Source organism: Periplaneta americana, chromosome 1 (genome assembly GCF_040183065.1).
Source record: "Periplaneta americana isolate PAMFEO1 chromosome 1, P.americana_PAMFEO1_priV1, whole genome shotgun sequence".
In the NCBI taxonomy this organism is placed as follows: Eukaryota; Metazoa; Arthropoda; class Insecta; order Blattodea; family Blattidae; genus Periplaneta; species Periplaneta americana.
The window spans coordinates 124596818-124615208 of record NC_091117.1 but is presented as its reverse complement, the minus strand read 5'-3'; the positions used below and the strand labels follow the sequence as shown (position 1 = coordinate 124615208).

Genomic DNA, 18391 nt, shown 5'->3' with positions numbered 1-18391 from the left:
ACTTTTGTCAATGCAAGCTCAATTGGACTAAGGTCGCACGTATATGGAGGCAGTCTGAGAACATCATGGCTATGAAATTTCAAAATTTGATCGATACGAAATGTGTTTCCTGGGAATTTGTGTCTTTCTATTAACATAAAACGTTCAGTTTTCCTCATTTCTACAGTGAAAGGCATGTTATTATTCTCCAGCCACGAAATCATTTCTGCTCTTACAGAATTCCCTGTTGGTGATTTGTTTTCTTGAAAAGAGTGGTATGTAACATTATCCATAACAACAACACTTTTTTCTGGCAGATTAGGCAGGATCTGAGTGTTAACCCAGCGTTCAAAATTTGTTGAATTCATCTGGCCGTGGTCATTTCCTGTAGCCCTACCAGACTGGAAAATTAGTAATGAATTTTCCACGAAACCACTTTCTGAACCAGCATGAACGACTATAAGGCGATTAGTTGAACTTGACTTAGTCAATACTCCTGATTTACTGTCACTCTGCCAATATTTATGGACCATCAAATTGTTATCTATCCAGGTTTCATCAATATATTATATTATACGGCAATGTTGCTCTTTGAATCGCCATATTGCCCTCAGATACATACAACACCAATCAATAATATGTAGGCATTCAATTAATAATTTTCTCGCATTCTGACATTTTTTCCATTTAGAACCCATATTTTTCGAAACCCTTCTCAAGAATGTATCCCCCATGGAAAGTTTATTTTTTCTTTCAACGCAGGTAACAGTTTTAGACATGTGGGCACCTGTTTTCTCACTAAATAAAATTCACTAATGGTATCTCGAATTACCCTCTTATCAAAATCTTCCAAATGAACATTTCTTTCCTTTTGGCACTTTCTGTGTTTCCCTGGAGTAGAAAGGGAAGTCTCACCAGCATCAGCACCTTCTCTAAGAATTCTTGTTACTGAACTGACTGAAATACCAGTGTAATGAGATATTCGTAAATTTGCTTGTTTTACTTGTGGATAAGTTTCCCTTGTCGTGCTTCCTCCTCACAAGCAAATATAACCCTTCCAATAATTTCCTGGGCACTGTGTACTGTTTTTCCTTTTTTCCTCTGTGGTTCCATTATAAAATACTATATACCAATACGAAATTAATTATATGCCTACTAATATTACCATTAACTTAGTTATTATGACAAATAAAACACAATCTTTATAAACACTAATGAAAATTAAACAATATCAGTAACTGCAACACATGGACGAATAAAACACAATCTTTATATACACTGTAATAAAAATGAAACAATATTAGTAACCGCAACACATGTACGAATGAAACATGACGAATAAAACACAATCTTTATAAATATGATAAAGAAAATGAAACAATATGTTGTGTATATCAATTTTAGATGCCCGTGCGTCCTACTTTAAACGGTTCAAACCTACCTGCGCAAACGACATGTGTAGTAGTAGTAATAGTAGGTTTATTTTGCCTGGCAGAGTTAAGGCCATGAGGCCTTCTCTTTCACTCAACCAGGGAGTAAGGGAGAAAGCAAGGATCTCGCAGCGATGAGTCACGTTGACAGTAGAAATGCCCCCAGGCACTGTGACGTCAACGGCGTCCCAAACCACTGAGAAGGGTATAAATACAGCTGAGCCCGAGTCCAAACTTACTCGTTAGCTAGATGGCAAAGAGGTAGCTCTAACACATCCTCCGTCACTAGCAGCAGTCTTCCAACCGGCCTATGCTATGGTTGTCTTTTGTTCAGACGTGTCTACACAAGGCCACCACTCCGGGAACAGGGAGCCAAGCTGCGCCCCTGTCTCCTATATTCTTTGCTACACCAGCTGAATCTTCCTCACTTCTTATGTCTGTATCCTAAACTTATTTTATTCTCGTCTTGCTACAAGTCTCATCACCACCTCCAACCCACCCATTTCTTTCCCCTGATCATCCTTATCTCTCACCCTCCTGACTTCGACTCCCCGCACTTATCCCGGCTTGTTCGATAAAACACAACCATCACCTCAAACCCCCCCCCCCCCTCTGGAGTCGGTAAGTCGCGAGTTAGCTCTGTTTGATCCGTCGATGATAGAGGTTACCCTTCCCCACTCCTGAAGTCGGTAAGTCACACAGTACGCTGTGTTGATCCTCCGATGCCAGGAGCTTGTTCTCGAAGTCGGTAAGTCGCACAGTATGCTGTGTTGATCCTTCGAACTAGAGAACTGACCTTCTACCCGATTCCATCTCTCTCGCTATCCTGCCCCCCCCCCCACAACGCACATGAGAGCAAGCCGATTTTCTCCAGGCACTCTCGTTACCCCTACCTCCCTCTCACTCAAATGTTACTTCACTATCACCCATCACAACTCTCCCCACATCGAAGCCTCAGGACGAATTTCTAAATTATCAATTTCTATAACGACTCCCCCGTTTACCCTACCACAGAACTAGGAGGGAACCACAGTTATACTTTTATTGTTATTTCTGTAATAAACAAATGTTATTTTAAAAACAGTCTTTCCTTAAACTTCACCATAATTTCTTATCATCACCCCCACAAGCTACAGCCATCTTGTCACGTCTCTCCCATTTCCCCTCTCTACCTCGACTACACGTTGGAGAGAGGAACGACAAGAGGAGACGGCATATGACAAATATTAATAACCGCAACACATGGATTCATAACATGACTATGCAAGAGCAAGAGCACAAGGTATGTGAATTATTATTACAGTTCAATGCATAGTACTATGTGCAGTGGGGATTCACAGTGATAACAGCATCCCTCTCCTCATGCCCCACTCTCTTTCTCGTCAGCTCTTAGCAGTAGTCCCCATTGTATATCTCTTTGTTGTCTACTATATGCCGTACTCCTTTCATTATGTCATCCAGCACTAAAACAAACAGAATCTGCGATAGCAAGCAGCCTTGTTTTACTCCACTCATGGAGGGAAAAAATAGTGAGAGTTTGCCTTGATGTGATTCTGGAATATAGCAGACATAATTGTCATACATACTTCTAATGATGTTTGTAATTTTTATAGGCATCCAATTTGTTTGATTTCTCCGTATGACTTCTCTGTTCAGAGAATCAAAGGCTGTAACAAAGTCAACAAATACAAATAAAGTGAATTGTTCCATTCAAGTGATAGTTACATAATTATTCTCATTGTGCTTATGATGTCTGTGGTCTGAAGCCAAATTATTGTGTTCTCCTTAACTTGTCTTTAACTTCTTCCTTAATTCGATTAAAAATTACTCTGACAAAAATTTTGCTTCGTGTACATAAGTGTCATACCCGCCAATTGTTACAACTGGACAGATCTGAGTTCAAATTAAATGTACTGGTATCACAAAAGATCACTTTCATTATCGCACTTTGTAAAATTGTGTAAACACGCAGATCACCGTAAGTTCAGTTGGAAAAAATTTCAGTGTTGTACAAATTCAGTTAGCTTATTGTTTGTTTCCATGGCATTAGAATGAAGTTTAGTTTACCACAGTATTGCAAGTGAAAGAAATGGCATTTCCGAAATTCACATTTTCTAAATACCAATTAAGAAACTTAAATACTGTTGTCATAACTTTACATGTTATAGTTTTGTTTATATCATCTGGATTAATAGTAGCTGCAGTCCGTATTAAACAGGCAGTGGGTGATTACATTAATATGATTTTAAGCAATGAAGGTCACTTACTTCCAGCTGTGCTTGCAGTTTTGGCCTTAATTTGTATTCCTGTAAATAGCTTCGGCCTTTACTGCATTATAAAATCTAGAACTCATATTTACCAACTGCGTTTGAATGCCTTCTTATTTTGGTATGTAATTGCGACTGGCATCATATCAATAAGTATAATTTCTATCATAGTGCTGTGCTACATTCATGCACAACATATCCAAGAAAGTATGCATAATGGTATTTTGGATGCAATGAAAAAATACGGAAATGACATTTCAACTAAGATTGAGGTAGACATGCTGCAGATAAAGTTCCAATGCTGTGGAAGTAAATCCTACAAAGAATGGTTTATGATACCATGGTTTGATCCCAACCTAGGAGGCATTTCACCAACAGGGTATGTTATATTCTCTGCTTGAAAATATATAATGATTAACACCTTCTATCTAGAGCCATTTACATTTCTCATTCTTCCACATCAAAGGGCTGTAAGTGGTGTGGAAAAATACTGCCATATAAAGCGATATCTTAATTAAAAACACATACCGGTAATAAAAATATTGCATTAGTGCTATGTGAAATAAAAATTAAGACATGTCGAAGTACAGAGAGATATCAAACATTAATTCCAGCACATTCTGGTAATTTTTTTTGTAAGCCTATGTATACTGTACCGGTACTACTTAATAACTAGGTCAGTTTCTAGGTACACGATTTTTATTGTTATTTACATTGTAATACTGTCAGGATGGTCAGGAACAACTTCAGTACACTGTGTTAGTACTGATGTTCTTATTGCATTATTTAATTATTTACATATTTTTGGTGCAAGGAACATATTTTTTATGTGTTATTTATGTAAAATTGTATTATCAATAAAAAACATAAGTAGGTATTGTTTAATTAATTTTAAATGAGACAGTCTGTATATAAGTAGACTACCGTACTTATGCAGTATTCTGAAGTATAATGCAGGAATATTGCTTGACTCTGACTTTATTTTTTTATGGCCCATTTCACAGTAGGCTCTTTCTTCTACAGACCAGTAAATACTCGTATTTTTGTGCTCCATACAGTTTTTCAATATCCGCCATCAAGCATAGTTTTATTCCATTGCACATAACAGGAATCTCTTTGTGTAAAGCAGAGATTCTCAATCGAGGTGCTGAAAAGCAGTTAAAGGGTGGCCAAGAATAACAACAACAACAACAACTACATAGTAATAATAATAATAATAAAATAACATTAATAATAACAATTTTTAACATTTTTTCTATGAAAATTTAAACATCACACTATTTTATACGTTAACAAAAACATATTTAAATTATTTTACCTTTTAATTGATATCATCTATAGAGCTTCCTCTTATTAACAAAAGCAACATGTTTTCGCTGCAACAGAATGAAAGAGGGAAGGAAAATAATTTTGTCTGCTCCTCGTTCATTGTTGTGATAAATCTCTGATTGTTTGATAGTCGTCTAATTCCAAACTAGACAGTTTAGAATGGACTCTACATTCTGCACCTTAGGCTAGGAGTTCGCACTAAAGTAATGTGAAGAAAAGAGGGGAGTCATTATCAAAAAGGTTGAGAAATATTGGCCACTTTGCGTCTCCTTTTCATCTACTTATTGTGTCATGCATCTGTTTGACTGCGTATAATAAAAAATCATGCAAAAATTACAGATGAAATCGAAAGGTAAACTGTCTACTGTGATTCTGGAATTAGGATTCATAGTATTATGGGAAAACTACAAAACTCAGGAGTGTCCATTAGGGCAATAGGTATTTTGTTTATAATATAACAAAGTAACACTTTTTGGTTTCTGAAAGCTTCCATTATGGAAGCATTTGAGTAGGTGATATCTTATCTTCCACAGTTACACAGCAATATTTATTGTACTTACACCACGAAATGTTGTACACACTGTTCTAAAAGCATCGATTTCAATAAAAAAAAGTATAGATGTGAATGACGGGGAGAGCAATGGTGGATTAATATTTGTTGATAGAGTAGAATGAACTTTTTCCATTGCTAGTTGATAAAATATAGTTTCACGACGTTTTGAAGATTGGTTCTATCTTCGTCATCAGGTGAGAGGAAGCCATCTCATCAGGATCGTTACATACAGCTGTCTGTATGACTGATCAATAGGTTCATATATAATATATATACACAATTCTTCTATACCGCAAGTAATATAAGTTGTCTTCTGTTTTATAGTTTTCTTCGTCATTATAATCGTTGATCAGTTATACAGACAGCTGTATGTAATGATCCCGACGTGTAGGCTTCCTCTCACTTGATGAAGATAGAACCAATCTTCGAGACGTCGTGAAACTATATTTTACCACTAGCAATGGAAAACGTTCACTCTATCAATAAACAAGAAGTATATTAGTACAGTATGAAAAGGAAACTAATTTGCTTCGACCTATAATATATACCAGTATGTACAGTACATATTAAACGAACTTCTACATTGAGATTACCAGTACCACAAACTATCAGAAACATGTGCTACAGATTGTTCCATGACCTCTTATTGCACAGTCTGCATTTCGACTTATAAGTAACTGTCGAGTAACGTCAGTTCCAATCAGTCAGTACCGATAATCAACAATTTGTTGTTTGACAAAATTACTCATTAGCACATTTAACTTTCCAAGTTCACGGATGTAGAACAGACGTGGCAGTGCAAAGTGTAGCTGCAAGCATGTGAGTGTGGAAAGATAAAATGTATACATTGTATGTTCCATATAATATATAGAAAGAAAAATGGTAGTGACAACAATGCTGTTGCACATACAGTGTACTGTTTTCTCCCTTTTCTGCCTACAAACTTTTGGTGAGTTCTCTTTATGTGAGTGCAGTACATTATCTTTCTGTATCTTATACAATGCTGAAAAGTTGCTACCAATGTCTGTAATGTCATAATCATTTATTTTATTTTAATCTTCCTCTTCTTCTACAAGGAGAATTTGCCATAAAGACAAATAATAACGAATAAAAGATGTAAAATAAAAATAATAAAATGAATAGGTACCTTAACCTGACTTAAATGCTGAGAAAGAATAAATTAAGAATTACAAAACAATAAAGCATCATGCAGAAATCTATAACAAAAATTTAAAAACTACTAAAATAAAATATTTATATCTGGCTATACGAATGATCTCTAAAAATTGCTATTGAGCCTTTAATAGCCTTTAGGCTTATATTTTGTAACAATGTATTGTCCAGGCCAAAATCTTTTAAAATCAGGGCTGTCAAAGAGCTCCAATGAGAAGCCTCTAATTTCCATATCATCTAGTTGGTACAGTTCCTTATAGAAATCCCCAATAGGGAGATATATTGACCTTTTCTCTTCATCTCCTTCCTGTGGTTGTGTGAAATGACTCTCGAACCTAATTGTAGGATCTAAAAATATCCTTCTTAGCTGGAGGTACATGATGATCATGTCCATACTTCTAATGCTCCCATTGTTGGCAAGACTCTGGACTTCTTTGAATACTATAGTCCTTTTTGCTCAATGCAGTGGCAATAGATGACCTGTAGAATCATGGCGGCTATTATGGAGGACTTCACCAAGCGGACAGGAGCCCAAGACATGAGGCAAGACTTCTATCTTGTTACATCTTCTGAAGCAGTTATTGTCTGGACTCCTACCAGGGATGGCTCGTACCAGTGCCACATTTGTTGTCATCTTCAGGCCGTCTCTCCACTTGGTAGAAGATAAACCATTGTGTCGTCTTATCCAGGTGTTAGTTGATGTAAATTCTTGATACAGGCAGACACCTTTTTCTTTTTGTCTTAATTGACACCAATTGTCATTCTATGTGCGACTTCACTAAGATGTCACTGCCATTAATCAGTTACAAATGGCTTCTCACGAACTCGTAAATAGACCTAGTCCCTTGCATTTACTCACACAAGTTACATTGGTCCATAACCTAACTATTAATAAGATAAGCATTCGGCTGTGGATTGTAGTCTTGTTACACTAAGCATTTGAAACTTGTCATATTTTGTTTCATCACTGATCCTGGGATGTCTAATCAAATGAAATAGGTGAAGTGTCACTTCATCTATTTTATCTTGCACTAATTAATTTTAAGTATTATTACCACCGTATTCCTGAAATAAAAACAAAGTTTTTCGGTCAATATTAACAGCTGTTAGTTGTATAAGCAGTAGCTGTAACCATCTGCTGAAAAGAATGTCAACTGGTATGTACAGTTCCTCAAAAAAGGAATGAGACAATGGAATATTCTAAGCCTCAGATACAGTGCGTTCGTAGCTCAGCAGGACCGTTCCGTGGTGGCCTTGGACTGGGTGAAGATTGGCGCGCCTGCTGCCAGAGTTACACGTAAACGACTGGCAAGTCATGGGTACAGAACACTAATTACTCTACTAACATTAGACTTATCTGCATCACAACAGATGTTGAAAGTGATGACCTTCAACTCGAACACATTCCCTATATCTCCGAAAACAATTCTGGTTCACTCACAAAAGTTCATGTTGACTGATAGCCTGTATTTCTCTCGTGATGTTGTCCTTCAATTCTTGTAACATGTGTGGATTTGATGCGTACACTTTATTCTTTAACGTTCCCCATAAATAAAAATCGCATGGAGATAGGTCAGGGGAACGAGGTGGCCACAATCCTCGACTAATTATTCTGTCACCAAACACACTTCGCAATTCATGCATAGAATTCGCAGTGGTGTGCGCTGTAGCTGAATCCTGCTGAAACCAGCCACTCAATCGTTCATTTCTTGTTAGTTGCGGAAAAAAATTATTTAAAATTGAACTTATATAAACGTGCGAATCAACCGTTGTGTCCAAAAATATAGGACCGACAATTCTACTCGCACTCACTGCACACCAAACCCCCAACCTTTGCAGCGTGGTGAGGAACTTCATGAATAATATGGGGATTTTCGGTAGCCCAATACTGGTATCTATTGTTCTGAGAACTCTTAAAACCACCAACACACCAACACCAGCACATACAAATAACATCTTCATTTTATATTCTTCAATAAACGTGATGACACGTAATAGGATGTCAAATTAGAATAGTCACCAATCATCAAACAACATCTATTTCAAAAGCCAACGATCTCTCTAAATGAAACAATTACAAAATACATGAACATCAGCTACACAAACTATCTTGTAACTCACGACAATTCTCAGCTATGATTACTCTAAAATATTTTATTATCATCATTATAAATTTTAAATTTTAACATAATTGACAAATTTTAACCATAGTATATTTAATTGTAACATGAGCTATATGTATAAAATATTCGTCTAGTCCAATTTTAAAATCCAAAGATTATCTCTATATTCATCCTGCATTATGTCATATTTACGTATAGCTCATGAATCTTATGTATTACATATATTGTTTTCTATTCTTTGTCATTTGCATAATTTACTGTTATAGGTCCAGATTATATGTTTTTTGTTATATCTGAAGATGCCCTAAATGGCGAAAACGTTCATATTGTTATTACATAGCAAATAAACATTTGCAAGTTGATATGTCTTAAGATTGAAATTTATTATATACTTATTTAATAATTTACCAGGCATATTGATATATAAAATGAATTGTAAATTACAGTTACTCTGCATGGCTTAAGTTTCAGAAGTTTCATTGCCAGAAAAGCTGACGTCTTGGAAATGTTAACCTCTTGTGCTAAACATTGCAGTGATTTGCGGGGTGACTGCTCTAACTGGGCCTCTACTTCATCGAGCTTCTTTTCTGTCAGTACACGGCATTGTTGAACATATTTCTTGTTCAAAAAAGATCCTGTACGTCTGACTTTATTGACAAGGTCATGAATAGTTGACCTGCTAGGAATTCGAACACCTGCAAACCTATATTCAAATTCTCTTCGACACCTTCTTGCAGAAGAGTATTTTACATACGCATCATAGAGAAGAATATGTTGTTCTAAAGTGTACTCAACCATTATTAATAGACACTTTATCACCACGAGACAACACAATTTTACTCACAACACGCGCACAGACGTCTTTCCCTCGCGACAGATTCAACTCGACTGACTGGTGCATCAGCAGTAGCTACAGCACTACTCTGGCGGCAGGCGTGCCAATCTTCACCCAGTCCAAGGCTGCCACAAAATGGTCCGGCCGAGCTACGAACACACTGTACAAGCCACTGCGCATGATCAGAGGCTCGGAGCTCAGATACACAAGATAACGCCTAATTCAATTATTTAAATTCAATCTATTTGGTTTATTATTGGGGAACTAGTTCCGAAACTTACTTAAAAACTGCAAAAACGTAAACGTGTTGTAAAAATAGATGAATATACAGGGCTATTCAAAAAGAAGGAGCAGATTTAAAATATTTATTTCTTCCAAACTACAAAAGATAGAAACACAATTCCAACGTTCCTGAACAGACGAAAGTTTAAATTTTGAACAGTCCAGGTAGAAGTTCTAATCACTAACGCCTCCTCATTGTTTGCGAAATTACCTACTTCCTTCTGTATTATTGCGTTTGGTAGTGCATTTGGAGTGTTGAATGCACATTGTCTTATATTTGCGACAACTCTTCTTACTTTGACCTCTGCCCGTCTATTTTCGTGCGTTGCAATCCAGTTTTGTAAACATGCATATAAATCAAGTTATTACCCGCAATACATGTAGCATTGCAGGTATCACGGAAAGCACACTTCCAGTACATCTTGTTGCTATCCTGATTTACACGCCTCAAATGGTAGTCAAAATTGTTGTGCACCAGAATTTTCTTTCTGAATGCCAAATCTATAGTGCAAGATGTTCGTTGTAAATTTCTAAATTTCCACTTGGTTCCTTCAATTAAATTACCTAGGATATGGTACATAATTTACTTTGTTGTGAAGTAGACATTAATATATACAAAACATTTGGTCTTTAAATTTTCACTGTAGACCTTGTTGTAAATTAGACCTTTCATATGTAGACTTATTTCCTGTTGATATTTCTTTTTCATAGACCTCTTTTCAAATAGACTTATTTCTCGGTACCGGTAGTAGTCTTAATAACATACCTACTGACTGTAGACCTAATGTCTGGAAAGTGTGGTGACACAAGTGTTTATCCAACCATTAGGTCTCACTACAGGTAGGTGTCGTTTCAAAATACTGAAAAACAATGTTATATCACGACAAGGACCAAGGCAGCAATCATGAAAGCTACCACGACAAGATGAACAAAGGACCACAATAAAAACTATGTCATTGTCGTGATTCTTATTGTGAGTCTTTATCGTGGTCCTTCTTGTTGAGCTCATTGTGGTCCTTCTCATTGCGGTCATCATTGTGCTTACCATGGTCCTTGTTGTCTCTGTCATGGTGTATACCTTTATCCTTGTCTTTGTCGTAATCTTTATCGTGGTCCTTTCTTTTGTTATGGTTCTTATCGCGATTTTTGTCTTTATTGTGGTCCTTATCGTGGTTCATATCACAATTATTTTGACACTTGTCGCTGTCCTTGTGTGTGTCCATGCTGTGGTCCTCCTTATGTTTTTTTTGGTCCTTATTGTTGTTGTGACCCATATCTTGGTCCTTATCATGTTCCTTATTGTGCTGCTTGTCGTGGCCAATGTCTTGGTCCTTATTATGGTTCCAGCCATTGTCCTTCTCTTTGTTTTGTCTTTGTTGTCCTTATCATGGCCCTTAGTTAGTTTCTGTGTTGTGGTCCTTGCCATAGTGTTTGCCGTGGTCCATGTCGTGAGACTTATCATGGTTTTTGTCTTTGTTATCTTCGTGCTCCTTCTTGTTTTTGTCATGTTCCTTATTGTGGCCCTTGTTGTCTTTATCATGCTCCTTATCGTGATCCTTGATGTCTTTTTCGTTGCCCTTATTATCATTTAATAGTCTTATTGTTCTCCTCATTGTCTTTATAATGTGCCTTATTGTAATATTTGTTGTCCTTATCATGGTGCTTCTGACCTTTGTCCTCATCATGGTCCTTGTAATCCTTATCATAGTCCATGTCGTGGTTCTTATCTTGATCCATGTAGTGATCCTTTTCGTGATTCATATCGCGCTGCTTTTCGTGGTCCATGTTATGATCCTAATCGTGGTCCTTGTCATTGCTCTTGTCATGCTCCTTATCGTGATTCTTGATGTTTTTCTCGTTGCCCTTATTGTCATTTAATGGTTCTTATAGCTCTCCTCATTGTCTTTGTCATGTGCCTTATTGTGGTATTTGTTGTCCTTGTCATGGTCCTTATCGTGGTTATTGTCCTTGTAATTCTTATCGTGGTCCATGCTGTGGTCCTTTCGTGATTCTTATCGCGCTGCTTTTGTGATCCAAACGTGATTCTAATCGTGGTCCTTGTCCATGACCCTTACCACGGTCCTTGTCTTTGTTATGGTGCTTATCATGGTCCTTGTCTTTGTTGTTCCTTATTGTGATTCTCGTCTTTGTCCAGGCCCTTATTGTGGTTCTTGTTGTCTTTGTTATGGTTCTTATCATCATTTTGGAGCTTCTCGTGACGCTTATCGCGGTATTTGTGATCATGTCGTGTTCCTTATGATACTTGTCATTTAGCCTCCCTTTTCTGTATCCTCGTCCTTGTAGTGGTTCTTATAATGGGTTTATTCTTTGTCATGATCATTATCGTGATCCTTGTTTTTTCTCATAGTCCATATCGTAGTCCTGGTCCTTGTCGTGATACTTATCGCAGTTATTGTCGTGATCTAAGTGGTCTTGTCTTGAAACTTAACTTGTTCATTGTTGTGGTCTAAGTAGTAATCCTTATTGTGACCTTATCATGGTGTTTATCGTGTCCCATATCGTGATCATTATTGTGATCCTTGTCGTCCTCATTGTCTCTGTCTTATGCTTATCATGGTCCTTATCATGGTCTTGTTGTCTTTGTCGTGGTTCTTATTATGGTGGTTGCATGATCCTTAACGTGGTCCTTTCCCGGTTCTTGTTGTGATGCTCATCCTAGTCCATGTTGGGTTCCTTATCATGATCCTTATTGTTCCTTGTCCTTTTCATGGACCTTATAGCGGTTCTTGTCTTTGTCATGTCCCCTACCATGATCCTTGTTTTCTTTGTCGTAATCCTTATCATAGTATTTTTGTAATCTTAATGGATCTTATCATTCTTCTTGTTTTTTCATAGTCCTTATCGTTATATTTGGTCTTGGTCCTTAATGTAGTCTTGCTCCTTATCGTAATAGTCTTGGTATCCTTACTGTGCTCTTGGTTCTTATCATGATCTTGGTTATCATGGTCTTGACCTTTGTCGTCTTCTTAGTTCTTATTGCTACCATATCCTTATCGTGGTCTTTTCTTCGTCCTTGTGATCCTTATCACGGCCCATGTCGTAGTCCTCATCGTAATCTTTGTTGTGGCCCATGTCGTGATCGTTGTCCTGGTCTTTGTAATACATGCCATGGTTCTTAATGTGATCTTTATCCTGGTCCTTGTCGTAATCCATGTCGTTTTCCTTGTTCTTGTCCTTGTCGTGGTCCTTACAATGGTCGTTGTTGTCTTTGTCGTGATCATTATTGTGGTTTTCGTTGTCTTTCTCATAGTCTTTATCGTAGTTCCGATTCTTATTGCGGTTATTTTCATTGTCCTTGTAGTAATACATGTTTTGATGCTTATCGTAGTCATTGCCATTGTCCTTGTAGTGGTTCTTATCGAGGTCACTGTCATTGTCTTTGTAGTGATTCTTATTGTGGTCATTGTCATTGTCCTTGTAGTGGTCCATGTGATATCGTATTATAGTCATGGGCAGTGTCCTTGTAGTGGGCCTTATCGTGGTCATAGTCATTGTGCATGTAGTGGTCCTTATAGTGGTCACTGTCATTGTCCTTGTAGTTGTGATCCTTATCGTGATCATTTCGTGGTCATCATTGTCCTCATAGAGTCCTTCTCATGATCCTCATCGTAGTCATTGTCATTGTCCTTGTAGTGATCCTTAACGTGATTATTTCATGTAATTTTCATGGTTCATATGATGATCCTTATCGTAGCCAATGGCATTGTCCTTGTCATGGTCTTTATCATGATCTTTGTGGTTCTTGTGGTGCATATTGTGATCCTTATTGTGATCCATTTAGTTGTCCTTATCCTACCATGATCCTCGTTGTCTTTGTCATGATCATTATTATGGTCCTTGTCTTTGTTATCACAGTCCTGTTTATTGTTCTTATTATCGTTCTTCTTGTTGTCTTTTTCATGGTACTTATCATGGTATTTGTTGTCTTCATCATGGTCCTTATCGTGCTCTTGGTCCTTATTGTACTCTTGGTTCTTATCGTGGTCCTTTTGTGGGTCTTGTGATCCATGTCATGGTTGTTATCGTGATCCTAGTAGTCCATGTCGTGATCCTTATAGTAGTCCTTATTGTGATCCTTATTGTGGTGCTTATCGTGGTCCATGTCGTGATTCTTGTCATTGGCATTGTCTTTGTCTTTGTCCTTGTAGTCCATATAATAGTAGTTGCTGTTTCTTTGCTGTGGTACTGGTACTTATCATGATTCTTATTGTCTTTCTCATAGTCCCTGTCACGATCCTTGTCTTTGTCCTTGTTATCTTTGTCGTTGCTCTACATTTATCATTTCATAATAACATTGTTTTTTTCCTCTATGCTAAGTGACTTTTTGCCACATAGTTCCTTTCATACTTTCATAAAAGATCATGGGATGTAATCAGGGACCTGTACCAGAAATGCACAGATAACTCATAATATTTTGACTGGTGTGTACTTTGGAATAGGATGAAAATACGCATGCACTGCCAGACGTCTTCCTGCATGGTTACGTCGATATCATGTGAACCCCGCTATAGAACTTAAGATTTTCACATCACCAAGAGTCATTACATTCCTTTTTTGAGAAACTGTATGTATGTATGTACTGGTACTGTACTTATAATTACAATATCAGCAGCAGTGACAGCACCAGACTATCATAATATACCATTATTTCATTTAATACTGTTAACATCTTGTGTACTTTGTGGCTTAAAGAGATAGTTTATTACAAACTACATTCCATACCTACAATAACAAAATTAGCAGCAGCAACACCATCATTGTTACATTAAACGATGTTAATGTCTTGTGTATTTACTGTCTTTAAAGAGATGGTGATTTTGTCAGTGATGACGTACCATTCAGCTGCTGTTCAAGAACTGCTCTTCGTCCCTGTATCCACCATGGGATCATGTCATCAAGTTCTGTGTATCGGTATGATCCTCAGAGACAGTTTTCTGTATCCACAATTGGATGTCAGAAAGCTCTTGTGACAGCCACTAAGAATCTATTGAAGGCAAACATTGCTGTACTGCTATTGCTGACAGCACTCCAGGTATGAATCTAAAATTTTACTCAAATAAGAGACATGTAATACAGTATAATTAATTCTAGCTGTATGTTCGTAAAGGCTACAAGAATAAAAAGGCATTAAGAGTTGAGTAAGAAGTTGGGGAATTCCTCAGTCAAATTTTCTTATGTAATTGTCATTACTGCCTGAGGAAAAAAAAAAAAATCTCGTCTTTGTCTTTCAATAAAAACAAAAAATTAAATGGAATCATATCGAAATCATATTTTATTTCAAGAATCTGTAACTTCCACACAGTAATCAACTTATTTTTTCAAAACTGTACCGTTCTTCTTCTGAGACATTGATATCGTGCATAAATTAGCAATGTCTTTCATAACAATTTAGTCCTTTATAATATTATCAATGCTATTCCAATTTGAAGTTTATTTTCTTAACTTTCAGTCAAAAGACATAAATTAAATCGTTTACTGAGCAACCAAATAAGATAAACTTTCTTTTCTGCATTGCACATAAAAGTCATTCTTTTCTAATCCAAGAAAATACGATACGATTTTTTATGACTTATACAGTTTAAGTAGATGCAGTGTATGTGATTATGTTTTTACAAATTCCCATTGTAAATATTTTCTTATATTGTAACTGTTTCTAATAATATTTTGCTATTTACGACAATCGGTATTAAAATTCATAGGAATATTGAAACATATGAGTGGTTTGTAATGTGATTCTAAGTACCGGTATATTATTTACTTGTCAAGTAACCAATTGTACCTATTTTGAAAGCAAACCGTTTACGTGAAAAGAGTAGGCCTACTGTGGATTTAAGGGAGTCTTTTCTGGATGTGAAAAGGAAGTATCTCTTCACAAAGGGGGATACAGAATAGTTCTGCATGTTGGTCAGTCTTTATTAATGGTGGCTACAAACAATTTCTGATAGAACATTTGCGACTTTGTCTACAGAAAAGTTAATAAAAATATATTTTTGTAAGGCTGAAGTTGCGTTAATTTTTGAAGTAAGGTAATGGAGGGTAACTGTGTGCAGGTGGCCAAGTATACACAGTAGCATTTTTCAGCTGTTGGCATCACTGGACGACAGCTGACAGTTTAGTACGGTAGTGTAATTTGTAAGAGTTGTGTTAATGCTGTGGGTGCTTTATTTGTATGGTTACATTATTGAAACAAGTAAATTGTTATATTTCGCTAACTTGACTGTAATTTTACGATGAAAAAAGATAAGGTATTCGTCTCTCCGCAATAAATGTATCAGATTACTATTAATACCCTGGAGAATGCTGTTATTGCTGGTAAGGATGCTGTTATTCCCGCTTGGAACTAGCAGCACTTGTTCCATCTACACCGGATTAAACGAGACATTACAGCATCCGGGCAAGTGTGCGTGCCAGAATCAACAAGGTGCAAGTTGACCGCTACTTTGAGAATCTTAAGAAATGTTTGGGAAAGTACAAATTCCCTCCCCACTGATTGTTCAAAATGGACGAGACCGGAGTGTCGACTGTTCCTGATAAGATGGCTAAAGTCGTTCTACAAAGGGGAAGAAGTCCGTCAAGAAAATAAAATCAGCTGAAAGAGGTCAAATAGTGATTGCTGTTTTATTTTTTTGTGTAAACCCAGTAGGGAACTTTATACCACCTGCTTTGATTTTTTCTCGTAATAGGAACAAACTGGAGCTCTGTAACAACTCCCCTGCAGGTTCTCTTGGACTTGTTAATGAATCTTGATACATGAATTCCGAACTGTTCTTTGTTTGGTTGGAACATTTTGCCAGGCATGTTAAATCTTCAATGGATGATCCAGTCCTCTTGGTTCTTGATAACCATGTCCCACATTGCTTGCTTTCAGCTGTGGAATTCTGCAAACAACACAACATTGTCCTATTGACGTTGCCACCCCATGCTAGTCATATACTTCAGCCATTCGATAAATTAATATTTGCTCCAGTCAAGAAATTTTAGGCCCAAGAAGTAGAAAAATAGCTTTGTAGTAATCCTGGCAGAGCTATAACCTAAACACGATTCCATAACGTTGCGGTTTTATGTTAAAAAAACATGTGGTTCATTTCAATTCTGCATCCATGGTATGCCGACAGATTGCAGAAGATGACTGCTTCTTAAACAAATAGCTATTTACAGATGAAGCAACTTTTCATGTCAGTGGGAGAGTAAACACACACAATTGCATGTCTCATACTAGCTTAAAAGGTCAAGTCCAAAAGTTCATGTATGGTGTGGAGTGACCAGCAATGGACCATTCTTCTTTGCCTGTAATGATATTCCATTAGCAACAATCCAGTTGGTATGTTGCTCTATTGTACATCGTTGTTGAGAGTGTACTGTGGCAGAATGGAGCCATTTTGAACATGTACGAGCTTAAGGAATACAAAACCGCAAAAATCATATTTCTGTCTCATCTCGTTGCTGAGAAATGATGTTTCAAAATGTGTATACATAAATTTGGGACAATGTATTTTTGTCTAAATAAATTCTCGGTTAGAGGTATAATAAACGTAAATACAGTATAAATTAATTTCTCTGACAAAAAGATTTTCTACACATATTGTGTGTCTACTCAAAATTATGTATTGTGTTCTCAAGAAGAAGAAATGGATATGAATCATTTAACACACTGTGAAGTACTTCAAAAACATACAAGTCTTACATCTAGATACTGCGAAGCAAGAGAAAAAATAACTCTATTGTTAAATCAAAAGCATTAGCTACCTACCTACCTACACATCCTATTGTGTATAGCATTTCATTTATTAAACCTACATGATATTCTGTAATATAAAGCATGAAAAACCTTTAGAACCAATCTGAAGTAAATAGCCAACATGTGCTATTTTTTCAAATAAAGGCCTATTATACATTTTTATAAGTGACCACATTTCATGTAGTAAATCTTGGTAAATTTAATTCATAAACACTCAATATGAACAAACTCAATCCAATAGTTTAAGCAATATTACTGTACCAGTACACAAACAACATAAACAAAATCTCCGTTTCGACTTTAGAGATGTCGAAAACGTGTATGAATCGATATTTCGCATATTTGCTTCACAATTACACAGGATGAGTCATAATTGAGTACTATAAAGTAGTGCAGAGTATTCTATACTAAAAATGAAACATATAAACTTATAGTCGTGCCTGTTTCATTATGGAGATAATGACTGGAACAGTTAGAAAAAGACAACAGCTGCTTTTCTGAGAGTGTTGTTTAATGATGTGTTTCTTTACATTGTAAGTTCACAGAAGATGCTCGAAATGTCCACCATTCACTTCACAACACAATTTCCGCTCTCCTCTGCCATGAATGTCTGCTCTTTAAACAATGCCCCGAATTGTACTTCCTGCAGCCACAATTGCAT

The 18391-nt window shown here is 36.7% G+C and overlaps 1 protein-coding gene across 2 annotated transcripts in view; it reads left to right on the top strand.

Moving 5' to 3' along the window:
* Positions 1-18391, top strand: part of LOC138700406 (peripherin-2-like) — a 37212-nt gene that overhangs the window by 10219 nt on the left and 8602 nt on the right. For both annotated transcript variants that reach the window (XR_011332347.1, XM_069827026.1), the window contains exon 2: positions 14799-15024. Coding sequence is in view for 1 of the 2 variants with exons in the window: in XM_069827026.1 (XP_069683127.1) it covers positions 14799-15024 (226 nt within the window). In the remaining variant the exon portion in view is untranslated. The remainder of the gene's footprint in view (positions 1-14798; positions 15025-18391) is intronic.